Source organism: Arachis hypogaea, chromosome 15 (genome assembly GCF_003086295.3).
Source record: "Arachis hypogaea cultivar Tifrunner chromosome 15, arahy.Tifrunner.gnm2.J5K5, whole genome shotgun sequence".
NCBI lineage: Eukaryota > Viridiplantae > Streptophyta > Magnoliopsida > Fabales > Fabaceae > Arachis > Arachis hypogaea.
The window spans coordinates 145,305,220-145,326,453 of record NC_092050.1 but is presented as its reverse complement, the minus strand read 5'-3'; the positions used below and the strand labels follow the sequence as shown (position 1 = coordinate 145,326,453).

Here is a 21,234-nt window from a genome sequence, read left to right as displayed (position 1 = left end):
TGCCTTGAATTTAGAACATTTTGATAACCTTTTGTCACATTTAGCCTAAGAGTTAGCATGGTTTTGTTATCTCTCCCATGATTGTGCTTAAGTGTAAAAACATGCTTTTTAAGCCTTATCTTGGTGAATTCTAGTTTCTGTTTGATTCCATACGATGCCTTGATGTGTTTGCTAGTAACCTCAGGTTGAAACTAGGCATGGATCAAAGGAAGCAAGGAAGGAAGCATACAAGTGGAGAGAAGCATAAAAAGTCAAAGAAGCAAAGTCAGTCATGCACGCGCACAAGGCGCTCGCGCGCACATTGCAGAATCGACCAGGGACGCACACGCGTACCATGCGCGCACGCGCCGATGATGGCACATGACCTCATTAATGCAACACGTGCCTGGCGATTTGAGAGGGTTTCTGAACCCATTTTTGGCGCCAAATTGCTAAGGGAAAGGAATAAAAGGATGAAGGATTAAGGAGAATGAATTATTCATCACTTAGGATCATTGATCACTTTAGATGTTAGTTACCAATTAGTTTAGTTGAGCTTTGTAGTTAGTTTCTAGAGAGAGAAGCTCTCCCTTCTCTCTAGGATTAGGATTAGGTTTAGGTTAATCTCTCTTCTTAGATCTAGGTTTAACTCATGCTTTGATTCACTTTTCATTTACCAATTCTTAATCTTCTCCTCTTCCTCTTTCTAGATGTGTGCTTTAATAATTGTAATTCTTCATTTTGTTTTGGATATATTGTTGTTCCTTGGTTTTCTTTCAATAATGCAATTTGAGGTAATTCATGATAATTGTGATTTCCTTGATTGTTGTTGTTAATTCTTTACATTCAATTGTAGTTAGAATTCATTCTTGTTGTGATTGACTATACTTTTCTTTGTGCCTTCCAAGTGTTTGATGAAATGCTTGGTTGGATTTTAGTAAAGATTTTGTTCCTCTTGGCCTAGGTAGAGTAATTAGTGACACTTGAGTTATCTAGTTCCTTTGTTGATTGATAATTGGAGAGATTGCTAATTGGTTTGGAGTGCACTAAGGCTAGTCTTTCCTTGGGAGTTGGCTAGGACTTGTGGCTCAAGTCAATTCATCCACTTGACTTTCCTTTAATTAGTAAGGGTTAACTAAGTGGTAGCAATGAACAATTCTCATCACAATTGAGAAGGATAACTAGGATAGGACTTCTAGTTCTCACACCTTACCAAGAGCCTTTTATAGTTGTTAGTTTATTTTCATTGCCATTTACTTTTCGTGCTTCTTATCCAAAACCCCAAAATAACTCATAACCAATAACAAGACACTTCATTGCAAATCCTAGGGAGAACGACCCGAGGTTTGAATACTTCGGTTTATAAATTTTAGGGGTTTGTTTTAGTGACAAACAACTTTTTGTATGAAAGGATTAGTGATTGGTTTAGAAACTATACTTGCAACGAGACTTCATTTGTGAAATTCTAAACCGTCAAAAATCCAATCATCATCCATCCGAGGTTTAATCCGACCACTTCAAAGACTTCTTGTTTGTCTTTCATTTTTACCACTGAAGGTTCCTGGAGAGTTTCTTGGATCAGGCTTCTGTTATTTCCTCCTGGCTTGGTACTTGCTAACTTGGATAGGGCGTCTGCTCTGCTGTTTAGGTCCCGAGTTATGTGCGTAACATCAGTTTCTGCAAAGCGCCCAAGGTGTTCCAGAGTTTTTTCCAAGTATCTCTTCATATTTGGGTCTTTTGCCTGATACTCTCCACTTATTTGGGAGGTCACCACTTGAGAGTCACTGTGTATCATTACCTTCGTAGCACCGACTTCTTCTGCCAGCTTCAATTCTGCAATCAAGGCTTCATATTCTGCCTGATTATTTGAAGCTGGGAATTCAAACTTGAGGGAAACCTCTATCTAGGTTCCCCTTTCATCTACCAATATTATGCCTGCGCCACTTCCTGTTTTATTGGAGGATCCATCTACATAGAGTTCCCATGTAGTTGGTTTATCCTCTTGATCCCCTGCATATTCTGCAATGAAGTCGGCGAGGCACTGGGCTTTAATCGCCGTCCGAGTTTCGTACTTCAAGTCAAACTCGGAGAGCTCTATTGCCCATTGAACCATTCTTCCTGCAACATCCGTCTTTTGGAGGATTTGCTTCATGGGTTGGTTCGTGCGGACTCTTATTGTGTGAGCTTGAAAGTAAGGCCGTAGCCTTCGAGAGGCTACCACTAAGGAGTAGGCAAATTTCTCTAATTTGTGATACCTTAGCTCAGGGCCCTGTAGAACTTTACTGATGAAATAGATTGGGTGTTGACCGTCCTCGTTTTCTCTTATCAAGGCTGCTGAGACAGCCTTGTCCGCCACGGATAGGTATAGGACGAGGTCTTTTCCGGCTACAGGTCGGGTCAAAATAGGAGGTTGGCTCAAAAACTTTTTGAACTCCTGGAACGCCTCCTCGCATTCGGGAGTCCATTCAAACTGGTGTCCCTTTCTCAATAGGGAGAACAGTGGAAGGGATCTTAGTGCTGATCCTGCCAAAAATCTGGAGAGAGCTGCTAGCCGGCCATTCAGCTGTTGGACCTCTCTCAAACAAGTCGGGCTTTTCATTTCTAGGATAGCTCTACACTTGTCGGGATTGGCTTCGATCCCTCTTTGTGTTAGCATGAATCCTAGAAATTTTCCTGCTTCCACCGCGAAGGCGCACTTTGCAGGATTTAGTCTCATCCCGTGCAACCTTATGGTGTCAAAGACTTGTGAAAGGTCAGACAAGAGGTCGACTTCTTTCTTGGTCTTTACCAGCATATCGTCGACGTACACTTCCATTAAGCTCCCTAGGTGAGGGGCAAACACCTTATTCATCAGCCTCTGATATGTGGCCCCTGCATTTTTCAATCCAAATGGCATGACCACGTAGCAAAAGTTAGCTCTGGGCGTGATGAATGATGTTTTTTCCTGGTCTGGTTCATACATCGGGATTTGGTTATACCCTGAGTAGGCGTCCATGAACGACAAGTATTGATACCCCGAGCTAGAGTCTACTAGGGCGTCAATGCTTGGTAGTGGATAAGGGTCCTTGGGACATGCCTTATTTAAGTCGGTATAGTCGACGCACATTCTCCATTTACCATTTTGTTTTTTGACTAGCACTACATTGGCTAGCCATGTTGGATACTTGACTTCTCTGATGAAACTGGCTTCTAGGAGCGCTTGTACTTGCTCCTCTACTATTAGAGCTCGCTCTGGGCCGAGCTTGCGTCTTCGTTGTTGTACAGGTCGAGATCCCGAGTAGACCGAGAGCTTGTGGGACATGAGTTCGGGATCTATCCCAGGCATGTCGAAGGCCTTCCAGGCGAAGAGATCGGAATTATCTCTTAGGAGCTTAATCAATTCTTGTCTTAGGGTTTCCCCCAGGTTGGTTCCTATGTGAGTGTTTTTTCCTTCCTCTTCTCCGACCTGAATCTCCTCGGTTTTTCCTCCGGGTCGTGGTCGCAGCTCTTCTTTAATCCTCGCTCCACCGAGCTCTATTGCGTGAACTTCTTTGCCTTTTCCCCTCAAGTTTAGGCTTTCATTGTAGCATTTCCTTGCCTGCTTCTGATCTCCCCTCACCGTTGCTATCCCCGCTGAGGTCGGGAATTTCATGCAGAGGTGGGGTGTCGATACCACCGCTCCGAGTCGATTAAGGGTAGCTCTGCCGATTAAAGCATTATAGGCCGACCCCACGTCGATGACTATGAAGTCTATACTCAGAGTCTTTGATTTCTCCCCCTTTCCAAAGGTGGTATGGAGGGGCAAAAATCCTAGTGGCTTTATTGGCGTGTCGCCTAATCCGTACAGGGTGTCGGGGTAGGCTCTTAACTCTTTCTCATCTAACCCTAGTTTGTCAAAATCGGGCTTAAAGAGGATGTCCGCTGAGCTTCCTTGGTCTACTAGTGTTCTGTGTAGATGGGCATTTGCCAGGATCATGGTAATTACCACTGGGTCGTCGTGCCCAGGGATTATTCCTCGCCCATCTTCCTTTGTGAATGAAATGGTTGGAAGGTCGGAGGACCGCTCTCCGACCTGGTAAACTCTCTTGAGATGTCTTTTACGAGAAGATTTTCTGAGTCCCCCTCCCGCAAACCCTCCTGAGATCATATGGATATGTCTCTCCGGAGTTTGTGGTGGTGGGTCTTTTCTATCCATATCATCTCGCTTTCTTTTTCCATGACTGTCCGACCTTTCTATGAGATATCTGTCAAGCCGACCTTCTCTGGCCAGTTTTTCTATCACATTTTTAAGGTCGTAATAGTCGTTTGTGGAGTGCCCATATATCTTATGGTACTCACAGTAATCACCGCGGCTCCCCCCTCTTTTATTTTTAATGGGCCTGGGAGGAGGCAGCCTTTCGGTATTACAAATTTCTCTATATACATCCACTACAGGAACTTTCAGTGGAGTATAAGAGTGATATTTTCTTGGCCTATCGAGGCCGAGTTCTTCCTTCTTCTTAGCTTCCCTCTCCCTCTCTTTCGTTGAGGGAGGGTGACCAGGTCGCCAACTCGGATCTCTTAGCCTAGCATTTTCTTCCATATTGATGTACTTTTCAGCTCTTTCCTGTACATCACTTAAAGAGGCGGGGTGTCTTTTTGATATGGACTGTGAGAAGGGACCTTCTCTAAGACCATTGACTAGCCCCATGATGACTGCTTCGGTGGGCAGGTCTTGAATCTCCAGACATGCTTTGTTGAACCTTTCCATATAGGCCCGTAAGGACTCCCCGACCTCCTGTTTTATTCCCAGGAGACTTGGTGCATGTTTTACTTTGTCTTTCTGGATGGAGAACCTCATCAAGAACTTTTTTGAGAGGTCTTCAAAACTGGTAATTGACCTCGGAGGGAGGCTGTTGAACCACTTCATCGCTGCTTTTGACAAGGTTGTCGGAAAAGCTTTGCATCGCGTAGCGTCAGAAGCGTCAGCCAGATACATCCGACTTTTAAAGTTGCTCAGATGATGCTTTGGATCAGTGGTTCCGTCGTAGAGGTCCATATCGGGGCTTCTAAAGTTTCTCGGAACTTTTGCCCTCATTATGTCCTCGCTAAAAGGATCTTTCTCCCCTAAGGGCGAATCTTCTCTACCGTCGTGGGAGTTCTGACCTTTGAGGGAGGATTCTAACTTTAAGAGTTTTCTTTCTAACTCTTTTCGTCGCTCCATCTCCTCTTTTAGGTTCTTTTCGGTATCCTTTTGTCGTTCCCGTTCCTGTTCTAGCTGCTCGAGGCGACTGTGGACTAATCCCATGAGCTCAATTGCGTGGGATGGTCCTTCTTTTTCTGATTCGTGCCTCTCCGAGGAATTTACCTTCGGATTTTTTATTCCGGAGGTGCCTTCCCTGTGTTGATCATTGGCTTCCTGGTGAAGGGTCTGGTCTGCCTCATTGTTTCCAGTGTTCAGATTCTCTTGTTCAGAATCTGTCTCCACATGACCCTCTTCAGGGGATCTATCCGCCATCACTGGTTGATCTCTCGGGTCCCCGGCAACGGCGCCAATGTTACGGTGGGTAACCGGAGATTAATGGGCTGGATGGCGTTGGTTGGCCCAAACGTATGAAGGAGGTGGCTTTCGAGTGGATCTGGTACTCGGTGTTCCTCCGTCCGACTTGTACGTGAGAAAGAATGGGGGGTGGTACCTGCAAAGACACTCCGATGCCTAAGTTAGCAAGAGTGTGAGCAGGTTAGAGAGTATTGGAACTTAGAGATACCTGAATGGTGTCAGTGTATTTATAGTGGTGAACCAATAACCACCGCTGAAGTAGTGCCACCTTTTTAGGTGGATAACCGTTCCCATATCTTAGGGAGGTTAAGATATGGCTCTATGAAGTGGTTAGAGAGTTTCTAGGGGCAGTTACTCATTCGAATGAGTGTTATCTGCCAGCTAACCCTCGTATCCGACTTCTTTGGAGCAGGTCGTGTTCAGTACCGACTTCTTGGGATGAAGGCTGGTACTGGGGGAGAGCCAACCCTTTGAGTTGGGCTTCTTTGCTTGGATCCTAGGCCCTATTTATTGGGCCAGGGTATGAACAATTATAATTAATTCTATTTACAGAAAAGATTCATAAAAGAAATTAGAAATCTGATTTTAATTTGATTTAGTGAAAAAAAATATATAGCAAAATGAAAAACAAAAGCATCAAAGAACGAATAATTCGGAAGGCAGAGGGTACCGTATGACACAGTATTTGAGCTTAGAAATGAGGGTTATGGCAGCTTATACCTTTATTTTAGGCATGTAGTTTGTCTTTCTTTTCTATCTTTTAGCGTGCCAGTTGTGTTTTAGATTTTTCGTAGATTCTGCATGTGGCCATATTCGGCTTTTAGAACATAATAAAGGGTTTCAGGGTTTCTTTTAATTTTTTCTTTTTTTTGTTACAATAGATGTGTAAAAGACTAAAAGGACCAGATTTTTACATTATGGTAGAATAAAGCAAAACATGTTTGTTATTCTGATATTCTTGATAACAAAAGGAAATAAAGGAAGGAAAATACGATTTAATGCTAGTATATAAATATTTTTACACGTTATTATACATCTCGTTAACTTGTTTATTGTAAAAATAAGATATGTTTATACCTATCTTAATTATAGTTATAATTGAACAACTAAAAAAATGATATTTTCAAATTAAATCATATCTACAGGTAGCATTCAGCATGCTATCAAGAAAATTCACTCATGACAATTAGTTGGCACCTTCACAACCCAATTTTTATCAACAAGAAGATTTGGTGACTTCAAATCACGGTGTACAATCACTGGAGTGCAGTTGTGCAAATAGCTCATTCCTCAGGCCTGAAGAAGATTAAAGAGATATGTCACATCAACTCAATTTCACTGATTATGGCAATAATTTACTTAAAGAAACTACATTGCAAGAAAACAAAACAGAATCTTACAATATCAAGGGCCATCCTCAACCGCCTTCGCTCATCTAATTGATTGTTTGGTCGAGGAATTAGTCTGTACAAACTTCCTCTGCATAGGAAATATACAGTTCAGACTTCAGAGTCATTAAAAGTAATCCTTCCAGAACAACATTAATCAAAATAATAAAAACTCCTGGAAAAGTGTAACAGTCCAACACAATATATAGTAAGGTAAATTGTGTCTAAATTAACCAAATAATAACTGAAATTTTCATCTTATTTTTGCTTATTACGTCTCAATTGACATTTGAGCTATTAACAGCATACATCAGATATTTTAGATGTTCATTTAGAAGTAATCTTTTTGGCCTGCATAGCACTATTCTGTACCAATGATCATATACTAAGATCTATTTGGAATACAGAGTCTCATATGAATCTCAGGAAATAAGGAATCTTAAGTTACCTGGGAAGAAATTCAGTAACAATAGAAAGATGCGGACGTCGAGTAACTGCTCCCATGAAGAGAACAACATTTGGATGCCTCAGTCTTTTCATTATTTGAACCTATGGCAACTTACATCATATGTTAAATATGCAGTAAAATCATATAAATTCATGAAAATGCACAACTAGTTTTGGCATTCATAAAAGAATTAAACAAAATCCTTTTTTTGAATAAGTATAGTCAACTGCATGAGCTAAATAACTCCAATGTGCTAACCCTACTTCTTAGTCTCCATCTAATATATTCTTTCCATATATATATGTTCTCTTATATATACATTCATGCACCACTATATTCTCAAATTGCATTAGGAAATCTATTCATAGAGAGAAGAGAAGCACACAAGATGGAAGTATATAACAACAATAGAAGCTATAAAATGTTGGAGAAATAAAACAAGGATTACATCAAAGAGCTTCGAAATGGTCAATCTTCACCATGAACTTCTAAAAAAATGCAATTCAACAGGACAAAGTATTTAATCCAACTTTCAAATTATCCTGGGACAAATACAATAGCAATCTAAATAAAGTATTGCAGCTATCTGAGATGTCATTATGGAGCATAAAAATCACAACTGATAGTTGTAAATGTGTACTAAATGAAATCATTCATCAACAAAGATAAACATATGAGTAGAAACTACAAAAAGAGACACTAATGAAATATTACCTCACTTTTGAATTCTTCAAGTCATTCACCAGATATATCTTGATCAAGAAATCTTTTTAAAGCAACTTCCTACAAACCAAAGCAGAGACCTGATGTAAATGAAAGAATTCAAAAACCGACAGCCTAACAGAAAAACACAACAAAAAATGACAAACATAAAAGGTAGTCAAGTATAAGGTATTGATTACTTTTGTTAAGGGTAAAAATGAAACTGAAGCCAAAAATTTCTTGGGCCTTGCTTAGTTAAGAAAAAAAAATTACATTTTATAATTTGTTTGTTGAAAATACAATTTGAATTGTAAGATAGATATGGAATGTATGCCTGAATAGGAATAAAACTCACTGTTCCACGCCATTCACCACGGTATACCTCCCCATACGATCCTGAATGCAAAAAATAGGCCACCAAAATGTAATTGTAGCCATCATATGGGAATTTATATGTATAAAACTATAAATAACACCATATAACAAAAGAAAGCAACCAAATCTTATAGAGCAAAGTACAGTTAATACCAAGTCCGATATGTTCACCCAGTGTGATTTCCTCCAACGGAATGTCATACTCGGCAACATCATCAAATGTAAAATCAGATTTTGTACTGTCATTGCTTACTATAGATCTATCAGGTATTCTATCACCTTCTGAATTTGCTCCTACCACAATATTCTGACCATCACCACTACCCTTCGGCTCATAAACAGTGCCATCCATGTGTCCGTCACTTCGACTGCCTTGCTCATACTGTTTCTGACAGCTGCAGTGGTTGCTACTACAGCTGCAGCAGTTGCAGTGGCCGCTGCAGCTACTGGAAGCTCAATGTTCGAGTCAGTGTTTGACTTTGTTACAGCAGCAACCATAGAGCAAGCAACAACAGCAGCAGCTGCTGCTGCAGCCGCCGCAACTGGAACATTTTTCCCATATGTTACCTGGGATGGTGTATGTTGTACAGCTGCTAACTTCGGATCAAGAAGAAGGTTTATTCCTAAACCTTCAACAGGCTTAGAGTGCTCCGGCTGGCTGTTTGAACTTCCTTTCGGATGAACTCTGTGGTGAGGCAAAGTAGGACCGAGATTTTCGTCAACCTGAGTCTCTTGTCCACTTTCTGGTTTGTGTTCATCTTTTTCTTCAGTTGGGGAGCCTAACTCGTGATAAACTTCAGAAAATAAATTTGGAGGAGCAATGACACCACTTTCAAGTAAAAAATCATGGAGCTAAGTGAGGATTTTCCATGGCAGCATCAATCATATATAATGAAACATCTTTGACTTTCATTCTGCCCACAGCAGGGAACTCTTTGCAAATGGATTTGCAAATGTTTGTAAACCTCTTTTTTGTTTTTCTTAGTTTGTAGCATGATAATAGTTGAGATATATGGTCTCATAGGATAACAGCAAATATCTATTAATTACTATAGAGAGATATTAAACACTTAACCTGTAAGCTACAACGAGAAATATCCTCTAAAGAATCAATAAAGAATAGTGTAATCAAAAAGGATGATAGCAATTGCAAACATTGAAAGTTTAAACTTAATTGAATAAAAATGAGATAGTCAAGACATCAGTGGTATTGATGTTATGGCATTGCCAAAGTCCTCTGACCCAATAGATACAGAATTTACAGAACTATGATACACATTCAGCAACAATAGAGATGTGATTTTAATTTGAGTCGATGTATCTTATCTTTTTTCATCCATTCAATAAGCCTCTAGCAATCATTTCCCGAAGAAGTTTCTCCGCCATGTCATTCTCACCTTTTTCAAACAAAGCACGAATAACGATTTCAAAAGTCACAGCATTTGGTGAGCAACCATTGTCTTCCATTTCAGACAGCAGGGCCAATGCTTCTTCAAATAAGCCCTCTTTGCAGAGCCCATTGATCATAACATTGTATGTCCTCACATTTGGATGATGGTTTTTAATGGAAAGATCTTGAAAAATCTCTTTTGCATCTATAAGTCTTCCACTTTTACATAGGCCATCAATAAGTATAGTATACGTGCATATATTTGGATCAATGCCACTCTCTTTCATCTGATTAAATAACATAAGTGCCTTGTCAAGTTGTTTGATATTGAACATCCCATCCAACAAGGAATTGTAAGTGATTATATTAGCAGGTTGACCTTTATTATGCATCTCAACAAGAAGCTTTGAAGCACAAGAGATTCTCTTTGATTTTCCCAAGCCATCAATTAGAGTATTGTAAGTTACCGTGTTAGGAACCAAGTTCTTGCGACGCATCTCTTCAAAGAGATTCAAGGCATCATCCATCAATTTACTTTTGCACAAGCCATTAATAATAATATTGTAACTTCGGATATTAGGAGCCATTCCTATCTGAGCCATTGTGTCGAATATACATTTTGCCTTGTTTAAGTCATTAACCAAGCAATACCCATCCATTAAACAATTATAAGTAACCACAGTTGGTTCCACAGCATCTTTTGTCATCACGGCCAACACACTCTTAGCATCTTTGATATTTCCCTCCTTACATAGTCCATCAATCAAAGTATTATAGGTACGAACATTTGGAATAATGTTTTTCAGCATCATATGATTTAGTAAATCAATGGCTTCCTTAAGTTGACCCACAAGGCACAATCCAAAAATTAAAGTGGTATAGGTGATAACATTAGGAGAAATTCCCTTAGCAAGCATTTCAGAATAGAAATGAAAAGCCTCACTTACAAGTGTATCCTTGCACAGGCTATCAATAATTGCGCTGTACATGAACACATCAGGAACAATGCCATACCGTGGGATCTTTCTCAACACTTGAATAGCAGCTGCTGTGTGTCCGGTCTTACCGAGCCCATCAATCAAGGTTGCATAAGTGATTTGATTAAACTGAAATCCTTGATCCAGCATTCTGTCGTGAAAGTGCAGTGCTTTTTCAACCTTACCACATAGACAGAGACCTTTAACGAGTGTATTCAACGTTATGGTATTTGGCTGAAAACCCATCCTGAAAATCATGGCGAATATAGAGAAAGCGAGAGTGATCCGACCCATGCCGCAGCAACAATTGATTAAAATATTCAGAGTAACTATGCTGGGCGCAATTCCCCTGGTTTGCAATTGCTGAAAAAGGGAAATGGCGGTGGGGAAATGGTGCGTCTTGGCAAGGGACCCCAAAATCTGGTTAAATTGGATAATGGATGGAGTGCGACGCATAGAGAGCATGCGAGTGAAAGAATCAACAGCTTCATCAACATGGGGCGGGGATGTGAGCTGAGAATGAGAGTGAAGACTTGACATTGAACATGAACAGCAAGGAAAGCGAAAAGGGAAAACATAGGGCACAAGAAAAGAGGGGATATGAAGAGAGAAGCTGAACCTGGAGAATGATGCTGCACGCAACATGTTTGTGTAAAATCCGATCAAATGAGAAGAAGGAGTTGGAAGAGAAAAGAGCGAATTCAATGGTGGAAACAATCACTGTCATGAAACAAAGGTTGAGACTTGATAGTTGAGACCAAATCAACGAACCATGTTAATGAAATTGGAGATAATTTTCTGATTATTCGCACATCATGGCTTATTTTCTAAAAGAAAGAGAATTGTATTTTTTGTTGTGTGAATGGTCAATGGAAAAAGATTGTTAAGGAGGTGGAGATTTCTCCTATTGGATTATTGGAGTTAATCCTCAAGTTAACCCCTCAAATTTGATTCCGAGCTGATTTAGCCCTTAAGATTTTAATTGATTTTAATTGTATTCTGAAATTTTGACATGAGCTTCAATTTAATCTTTTTATCGTTTTTTGTCATCGAAAAATTGATGTGGCAATTTTGGGTGATACCTAACACATCATAGTAGTTAAATGACGTGGTAAAATGTTTGAAGACATCAATTTAACCCCTAAAAATTTTAAATAAAATCTAAAAGTCCCAATTTCCGCAAATCGCAAGAGTATCTCCAAGAATTGAGAAGAATGTTGGTGAGCAGCAGTCAAGGCTCGAGTAACTCTAGTAGAGCTCGTTTGCATGGTGGCTGGGTGAAGAACGCACACCGTGACAGAGGTGAGAAGGTTTCGTATTGGTGCGGTTGTGGGTTGCGTCCTATTCTTCGGTGGTGGTCTGGGACGGATTCTAATCCAGAAAAATCATTTTATGGATGCCCTAACTATAATGTGAGTTGGTTAAATTGTTGCAAGTTGATTGTGTGTCTTATTTCTCAAATTCTTGTTGGTTTTGTAGTTATTTTTTCTCTCATTTTTTTTTTTTGATTTTTGGTGTTGTAGACTACCTGTAAGAGATGGTGTGGCTTTTTTAAATGGCCAGCTGTTGAAGAAGAAGAAGCCATAGTTGCCAGAAATGAAAGTTCAGTTAGTGAAGACCATTGAAAAATATCTTCGAGATGAAAAATTAGTGCAGTTGAAGCTGAAATTAGAATATTAAAAATGTGGAATATTATATTGTCTGTGTTTGTTATTATTTTTGGATTTGTGATTGTAGCTTATGGATTAGGTGGGAAGAAATATATGTAACTGTGATATCAGTTATGTGAATGAAACATTGTTATGTATTTACTATTTAATGACAAAATAAAAATGAAATTTTATGTTCTTTTGGGTTTTCATTTAACCCTTTTCTCATATCAAACGACGTAGTTTCTAATATTTTCGGCGCCAAGAGTAAAACGACGTCGTTTTGAGAGCGACAGGTGTCATTTAAAATTGCTAGGTCAACACTCCGGTGACGGAAAACGACATAAAGGCCAATTTGATGCTCGGGTCAAAATTTTAGAATATAATTAGAGTCAATTAAAACTTTGAGAGCTAAATTGAGTCGGAATCAAATTTTAGTGGCTAATTTGAATATTAACTCGGATTATTGTGTCCAACTAATTCTAAGTAAAAGCTAATTTTATAAAATATGTTAAAATTAAATTGTAGGGTAAAACACATGTATAATTCAAATATATAACAATATTATATGAAAGTTTCAGACTAAATAACGTTATGTATATGTCTTCGTTCATAATTCTATATAAATCGAATTTATTGAATTTGAATTAGCCATTATAGTACTAAATCAAATTAATATTATTCGAATTACATGGTACTACTAAATCGAACAAAGTCAATTCAAAAATTTAATATGTTTAATTGAACTATTATTTATTTTTCACAGAAATTATCTTTTAAAGAAAGCAATTTTGTTTAAATAAAATAATTGTAAACCCCTGAATTGTAACAATAATTATTTTTGAAGTTTAATTTTACTAAAGTATAAAATATTTTATATACTGTTTAAAATTTTTTATGAGTAATTATTCAAATCAATCATAAATTACTAACAAGTATAGTATGAGGAGTACGTTGATTTTCTCAAAATAGAGTTTTTGTGCCGTCTAGGATAATGTTTGACTTTTGTCAATTCCTTTTTTATTCCCTTCTTTATTCCTTTCTTTTAATTCGCCATGAAATTGTCGAGTTTGGAGAGACTCTGACAGTCCATAACCTTGTGTCAATTCTACTCCATGGAGATTGTATTTATATGTGAAACAAAATCAATCTCGCCTGGTAAAAAGTAAGTTGCGATCTTGTCATTTTACGGATTGGAGGATTGTTAGTTTGTTAGTCCGAGCTGGTGGATTGGCTTTAGCATGGAAAAAAGCACAGCGGTTGAGGTTCTTGCTGAAAAAGAGTTTTTTATAGCTGTCGAAGGTAACTGATTGATGCAGAATTTTTCACACTTATTATTGACAAGTATACCGAGTCATACCAAGTAATAAACTCACGGTAAATGAGTGTCAAATTATGATCAGTTTAATAAATTTAACGATAATTTATTGGTTTAACCAGTAATTTAGTGATACTACATAATATGATCGATTTGATTACCAATTTGTTTTATTCTCATTCTCATGTATTAATAAAACGTTATCTACATATGTAAGTGGTAAGATTGTCATTGGAATGCCCTTTCAAATAATGTCTTTGAACAAAAATTATTCACTTTCATATGTATGATATATGGAGATATACTAATCATGTAGTTTGAAGAGACAAAAAAAAAAAAAAAATCTAAAGTAAATAAAAATATTATTTTCTAAAATAAATTATTCTAATGTTATATACCAAAATAATTTTTTCTAAAAAGATAGCCAAAATCGAGATCTCATCTAATTCTCCCTACAATCGCAAGATTAGAAGAATCTAATCCTATTTTGATGTCCCTCCCACCTCCGAAAATGTATATCTCATTTGTCTCACCCTATTTTGATGTCTCCTTCAGGTTAGTGGTAAATGAAAAAATGGCTAAAAGAACAAGAAAAGGAGAAGATAATCATCATGATAAAATAAAAAAGAAGAAATGGTAATGGAGAATAGTACTGAAAAGATGTTAGAGAACATACGTATTGATAATGTTATATTACATGGTACTGTGTCAAAATCACTACTTAATGCCAAGGATACAAAAAAAAAATAAATAAATAAAAATAAATAAATGAAAAAAAAAAAAGAGTTTTTCATGCATACAGGAGTTTAAGCTGAATAGAATAATTGACTTTGGTTGAATAATATTAATTGCAAAACTCCATGGGGTCTTCTATCAGCTTCAATAATTTACATAAAATTCATTTACATCAAATTCTTCAATGGTAACAAAATGACATTGACAGAGAATCCATTAAGTACCAACATAACTTAAATAAAGGAATTATTCTTTTGCTGCATTGAATGATTGCATATAAAGCATAACATATTACAAAAAGAAATTACGGTTTGAAGGAGGATTTACAATAACCAGGTAATCTACAATGAAATTCAGACTCAATTATACAACAGTGCTTGAAATATTATATGTACTCGCATCTTTGTAGAATTTTTTATGTAAAACTGAAACCAAATTTCAGATCAGATTGTGTAAGCGGAAGAACCACTCAAGTTTTATGAGAGCCTGCCTCTTATGATCACTCGTTCACTCTACAAGTAGGAACAGTTGCTAGATTTATTGCAAAATAGTCCCCTAGGGGGGAAAAACAAATTAACACCTCATCTGATCAAGAAGAAATTATCAAGTTGTGCAAAGGCCAAAATTGATCATGAAACCTGTTGTACAAAATAGTATGCATTACAGTTAGTCTAATATGTTAGACTATTGATACTTAACATAGCATAATCATCATAAAGCTAAAAAGAATGGTATTTAGAATCACAGAAATGGAAAGGTATAATTATTCTAGAAATTTCTATAGTTTCACTAAATTTCAATTAATTTTCTATAGTTTAAAAGTTCGTAATCAAGTTCTTAAATAAAAATTTTCAATTAGATATTTGTAGCTTAAACATTTCTAATTAAGTCCCTGTATTGTACAAATGTTAATACAAGGACTAAGACAGTAAGACTATAGAAGTTTGAACTAGAGACCTAATTTGAAAATTTCTATACAAAAGAATTTGATTACAAACGTTAAAAATAATAAAGACCTGATTAAAAATTAAATGAAATTATAGGGACCATTGGAGTAACTTAACCAAATGGGGAGATCAATCTTATCTTACAGTGCAAGGTATTAAAAACAGTGTCGCAAACTTATGAACTGAATGATCAAATGGCAAAGTTTGATACCGCTCTAGCTGCAGGCACTGGCAAAGTTCATTGCAATTAATTTTGAAAATTCAGAATGGCCTTCAAGGATTTGCATATGGCCTTCAAGGATGTTCACCATTTTCTAATTTAGAAAACTCAGAGTCATCCTCATCTTCCCAATCAATGTCTTGCTCCTCATCAGAATCATCATCTTCATCGTCATCATAATCATCCAAACCATCAAAATTTTCATCTTCGCTCTGCAAATAACATAAAAGTGGATAAATTAATTTTGGAATGATAATCTATTCTTTTCAAAATTAAAAGGAAAAAAGAATCCCATCAGTGTTTGACCTCCTACACTCTTTCAATGATAGGTAAATTACTGTGATGAACAGTCTCATATTGCATTATACTATATAGCTGTGTTTACATTAGATCCAAAACTTATCACCCAAGTTGTTGTCTAGGAGAATCAGAATTGTATGATCGAGAAAATTATGAAAGCCATGGCTATATGCAGAAGTTGTATTGATTTGGCAAAGAACAATTCCATTGCATTCCCAAAGTAAGGCAGATAAGAAACCATCAAGAGAAGTGGGGTATCTTACTTGGCTGAATTCCGAGCTATTGTCTATTTGGTTATGGTCCTCTATGTTTGGCATATCTTCATCTTCCAGATCTTGAGGCATTCCCTGCAGAAATTATTTAAATTATAGGTTGATGAAACTTGATAATAGAGACCATAGAGAAACCAAAATGCCGACATAAAAACACAGAGCAAAATAAACTATGATGGATCAAATACTTACAAGTTCTGTTTTCATTTGTTCTATGGTTTTCTCCAACTCAGTAATATGCTGACTAAGAGCCTGCACAGTTCATACAAGATTGAATATAACATTACAGATTTAAAAAGGAAAAAAGAAAAGAAAAAAGATGAACAGATTAGCAATATAACAAAGGGGTACCTCATGCCGTTGCATAGCCACCGATCGCTTCAATGCTTTTTGCTTTGTCAGTAAGTTTTTAGGCCTCAGAATGATGGGCCTCTTATAATTCTTTCCACGATAGTAAATAAGAGCAAATCCTTTGGGAACTCTCTCTATTGCCACTAGGATTCCACCACTTTCAAATTCCAGTAACCTTGCTGTATCTTCAACAAAAGCAAGGGTCTCCTGTTTTGATATCAATTTTACAAGCTCTCGATGTTTCCAATGCAAATGCATGTTCTCAACGACACCATCAAAAACACCACGAATACCTGCAGTTAGACACAAACTGATGTCAGTTTTGTATCATTGGAATGGAACAGCTTTCGGTCAGACGAAAATCAACCCACCAAGTGGTAAATATGCCTTCATTCTTAAACCAATCCGACGGAACACAACACGTTCTTCATCTGTGATTGTCTCCTGGTCATAATCAGGACCAGCTGGAACCATAGATGCTTCTATTTTTGCTAACAGCCTTTCTGCCCTAAGTTTTTTGGCCTCAGCCTGTTCATACATTAAGTGTTAAATACAAACAAGGGAAGTTAACAATTGTCAAGATTTGCGGAGGCCAATCAAAACAACATGAAAATCCCATTCAACCCAGAATCCGGCAACATATGTTGCATTGCATTCATCTTAGCATATAATTTTAAAGTTACAGCCAGCTGATCTAGGCATCATAATTTGAGTAAATTTACAATCTAAACTAAACTTTACAAAACTGTCAGCAGACAAACTAAGAAAGTAAAATTTAATGGGATAAAGTTAACAGGATAAGGATATATATCTTGAACAATGAAGAAATAAAAAGACAGGACCCAACTCCTATGCCAAACATATATCCACATGCACAATAAATCATGTTAAGCATATAAACAATTGATTATTAAAAAAAAAAAACCCACTTACGGTAGCTAATTTATGTTCGATATGTCTGACTAGCCTGACTTGCTTGGATTTGGCAGCTTCCTCCATCATCCTCTCCCGTTCTTCAGTAGATATATCCCTTCCCCAGCGTGCCTGAGCTTCATAGAACTCTGCTAAAGATCCTGCTCGTGGTGTTGCTGATTCATCCTTCCCTGATGGAGTAGCATCAAGAACACCAGACCGGAACTTGTCTTCAACATCTTGTACCTGTTTGGTCATTTCCTGTCTTTCAGCTAGGACCGTAGCTACAGCTGTCGGGACAAAGTCCTTCCCACGATATATAACAATGTAATATTTATTCCTTAGCAGCAAGGTACCTCCGGTCAATGTCTGCACTTTAACAGAATAACAGTCACTTTTCTGATAATCAGATTAACATATGAGATGGATTTACATATTTTTAGCTTATAACATGTGAGCAATTAAAGAATTATGCTTTAAAAAAAAAACACAAGAAAACAAAAACAATAAATAAATAAAACAAAACTAATTTTTCACCACCTTACATGAACCAGCCCATAGAATGAGTATCAATATCTTCAAAATAGATCCCCCCCCCCCCCCCCCCAAAACAAAAAGATAACATTTAAAAAATGAAGATTAAAAAAAGAACCACATTCTTATGGATAAAAGGAAAATAATAAAATAATATATTCTTTGAGTATATAATGCCCCTAAAATTATTCTTAGGTATAATTATGTTACTAGTAAAAGTCAATGCCAAAAACGCACTACTTCACTGGAAGATCAATCTGTAAAACAATTATTGATTGGTTTGTTACTCCAATGTACTGAATAAAGCATAGCCAACAGCTTAAAGGGACACTGTTTTTTCGGTTAAAAACTTCAGAGGTCATTTTAACAACCCCCACACCGCAGCCTCACCTCCGCACGGTCTTGGTTCCAATTGAACCACCCACAAGCAACTCATGTTACCTACAGCCTGATTGACCTAATTAGAAGAACTATGACTTGACTAACAAACTCTACCAGCTAGGGCTGCCAACTAGATTAGGACAAAAAACTTATGAGCTAAATACCTAATCTACCCCTGATGTATCTTCTCCCTCAAGCCTCCTCTGTCTCACTCCCTTCTCATTCTCTAATATTTCACTTGATGTTATCAACTTTCCAACCTATTGTCAGTGTTCTGGATTAAATACAAGCACAATTATAGAATCAAATAACTGCAAATGGGAAACCACAAATAACAGACCTTTATCTCCTCAGCCATCAGTTCATTGTTTGTGTTCTGGATACCACGTTTTACAGCAATCTTTGCAATTAAACTTTTCTCCCAAAGCTTAAGAATAGCACAAGCTAGGCCTTGGTGACGTCTATTTCTCCCTTCATAATTGCCAGGAAATAATCCATATAAGTAAAAGGAAAATAAACTCAACAAAATATTACAACAGACAAATTTTACCCAAGGCAAAATGACAAGGAAGTGTCTTGGCAAGTTTCCTTAAATTGGTCATTTCCGCATTTGTTAGTCGAGAACGCATTCCAGTAGGAAGAAGCCTAAAGGGTGTTTTGTAACCTGGAACTGTAGGGGGAAGTGAATCAGCATCAACAGGAAGTATTCCTGTACCCCACCATTCAATGAAACGAGGACCTAAACTATCAAGCAGGGCATTGTACTCCGCTTCCTCCTCTGTCATGTTTTCAGGCTGTACTCGATTCCACACAATTGGCTCACTCTTCTCCGATGATGAGGCTGCATCACTGTCTTTTGTTCTCGAAGAGACATCCGGTACAAAAAAAGCATCACCTTCTTTTGCATTGTGTTGACCCCCAGATGAAGGCCCCTGGTAATTAGCACCACGATAAACCATCATAACACTACCTGCCCTCCATGTGACCAACCCTCCTGTTCGGCGCTGCACACTGCAACAAGTCAGTTGATATGCTCTTCAACGCATTAGAACAAACATCAAAGGTAAATCTCTAATGGCTATGCTTGAACAAGGATACAAGTATAAATATGTATATCAGTGATATATCGACCAAACAAGTAAATCAAATGCAAATTTTAATTTTAGAAGCGGCTCACGAAGCCCACCAAAACATGAATGACACTGAAGTAAATTATTCATGTCCTATCACATGTCAACTTCTACAACTACTTCAACATAAAAAAAAAGCTGCCATTTCTAGCATGTCTGGATTTGATATTGCATTTTCCAAAGCATGGTTTAGAAGGTGTGCATCATGTTGAATTATATTTTAACATGATCTTTAGTCCTAATCTATGATTCGCGCGCACGCGAAAAAGGGTTTATTCTTAGATAAGCAATGATCTATCCTCCTAAGCATCCTACTAAATACCAAATGCGAGAAGAGTTGAAAACTTTTTTAAGATTTCAATACATAAAAAATCTTTACTATTAAATTGTTTAGAACATTTTTGGGATGCTAGATCATTACTCTTCTCAGAGAGATCAATTCATTTGCAAACTATAAAACCAACACATCATTCCAATTGACGCTATCAGGTCACGATGATCAATCGGCGCCGAGGTCTCAACCGAAACAAAGAAATTCAAAAGCAAAAGCAGAGGCAATGAACCAAACCTCAACAATCTCATGAGCAGTCCTCATGTCCCTTGCAAGGTCCTCATGAAACTTGAGCCTCACAAGCTCCTCCTTCCTCCACCTCTCATGAATCTTCTCCATAACCTCCTTGGTGAGCCCAGCTTTAGGGACATTAACCCTCTCCCTAGTACGCATTCCTTCCCTCCTTAACCTCCTCAAAACCTCGTCCTCAAGCGTCAGCTCCGCCAAAGTTGGAGCCTTTACTCTCCTCTTATCCCTCATCCCTTTCTCCCCTCCCTCTTTAGCAGCACCCATATCTGTCTCTTCCACTTCTCTCTGCCATGGCAAAAAAACCATCTCATCATCACCAACACCATCATCTTCACGTACAATAGCATCAGGCCTAACCCATTCCCTTCTCAGAAGCTCACCAAGCCTCTCTTCTCCGGTCACCGGAAAATCATCACCAGCACCACCAATTGAGACCTCTTCTTTTCCTTCTTCATCATCATCATCATCATCATCATCTGAAGCCAATCCCAGGTTCCTCAACCGAAGAACGATCCTCTCAACCGCGTTTTGCCCCTTATCACCGTCAAAGTAACGATTTTCCGTTGTATCATGAAGTGGGTCGTTGGTGTGAGATTCGGTGACCCTTTTGGAGGAATTATTGGGGGGAGGGGTTTTTGCGAGCCATGGGGCAGAAGGGTTGCTGGTGCTGGTGCTGGTGTTGGTGTTAGGTTTTGTTGTGGAAGAAGAACGGTTATTCTGTTTTGTATGTTGTTGTTGTGAGGTTCTAAGAGAAGAGAAGGGTGTGAGTGTAAGAGTGCGGAATGGGGGTTTAGAGCCAAAGAAGAAGAGCGTTGAGGAGGAAGATGAAGAATGAGGAGAAGTGAGTGAGAGTGATGAAGGTGAACAAGTTTTGAGGTGCAATTCAGAGAGGTTAGTAGTTGCCGTCGTGGTGGCTGCGAACGCCATTTGTTTTGTATTGATAGTTCTTAATAGAGTCGCATTGTTCGTTTCGTTTTCTTCGGTTTGTGTTCGGAAGAGAAAAGTTGCAGACTTTGGAGCTGTGTAACTAAGAAGAAGAAGAAGAAGAAGAAGAAATGATGATGATGATGATGCAATGCAAGTGGCAGCAACAAAAGGCGATAAGGTTTTTCACTTTTTTCGGTGTGA

General features: G+C 38.0%; 3 protein-coding genes across 4 annotated transcripts; all 3 read right to left on the bottom strand.

Moving 5' to 3' along the window:
* Window positions 1-6,386: 6,386 nt before the first annotated feature.
* Window positions 6,387-8,762, bottom strand: LOC112751117 (probable serine/threonine-protein kinase SIS8). Its single transcript, XM_072217141.1, has 6 exons — window positions 8,564-8,762; window positions 8,391-8,431; window positions 8,048-8,116; window positions 7,334-7,434; window positions 6,898-6,976; window positions 6,387-6,793 (listed from the first exon to the last, which is right to left on the bottom strand). Exons 1-3 carry the CDS (start codon window positions 8,760-8,762, stop codon window positions 8,069-8,071), a joined length of 288 nt encoding a protein of 95 aa, XP_072073242.1. The 3' UTR covers window positions 6,387-6,793; window positions 6,898-6,976; window positions 7,334-7,434; window positions 8,048-8,068.
* A 795-nt stretch (window positions 8,763-9,557) lies between these two features.
* Window positions 9,558-11,681, bottom strand: LOC112751119 (uncharacterized). Its single transcript, XM_029293379.2, has 2 exons — window positions 11,397-11,681; window positions 9,558-11,290 (listed from the first exon to the last, which is right to left on the bottom strand). The coding sequence occupies exons 1-2, from the start codon at window positions 11,502-11,504 to the stop codon at window positions 9,743-9,745; spliced, it is 1,656 nt and encodes a 551-aa protein (XP_029149212.1). The 5' UTR covers window positions 11,505-11,681; the 3' UTR covers window positions 9,558-9,742.
* A 3,031-nt stretch (window positions 11,682-14,712) lies between these two features.
* LOC112751106 (chloroplastic group IIA intron splicing facilitator CRS1, chloroplastic) lies at window positions 14,713-21,223 on the bottom strand. Of its 2 annotated transcripts, XR_003176217.3 has the most exons (10): window positions 20,095-21,223; window positions 18,947-19,400; window positions 18,737-18,867; window positions 17,503-17,850; window positions 16,941-17,097; window positions 16,570-16,862; window positions 16,411-16,470; window positions 16,210-16,293; window positions 15,638-15,858; window positions 14,713-15,117 (listed from the first exon to the last, which is right to left on the bottom strand). XR_003176217.3 is itself a non-coding variant. In XM_025800151.3 (9 exons), exons 1-9 carry the CDS (start codon window positions 21,031-21,033, stop codon window positions 15,721-15,723), a joined length of 2,604 nt encoding a protein of 867 aa, XP_025655936.1. In that variant the 5' UTR covers window positions 21,034-21,223; the 3' UTR covers window positions 15,317-15,720. The 2 variants fall into 2 exon arrangements, 1 of the variants encoding a protein (XP_025655936.1); XM_025800151.3 differs by lacking the exon at window positions 14,713-15,117 and having other exon boundaries at window positions 15,317-15,858.
* Between the last annotated feature and the right edge of the window lie 11 nt (window positions 21,224-21,234).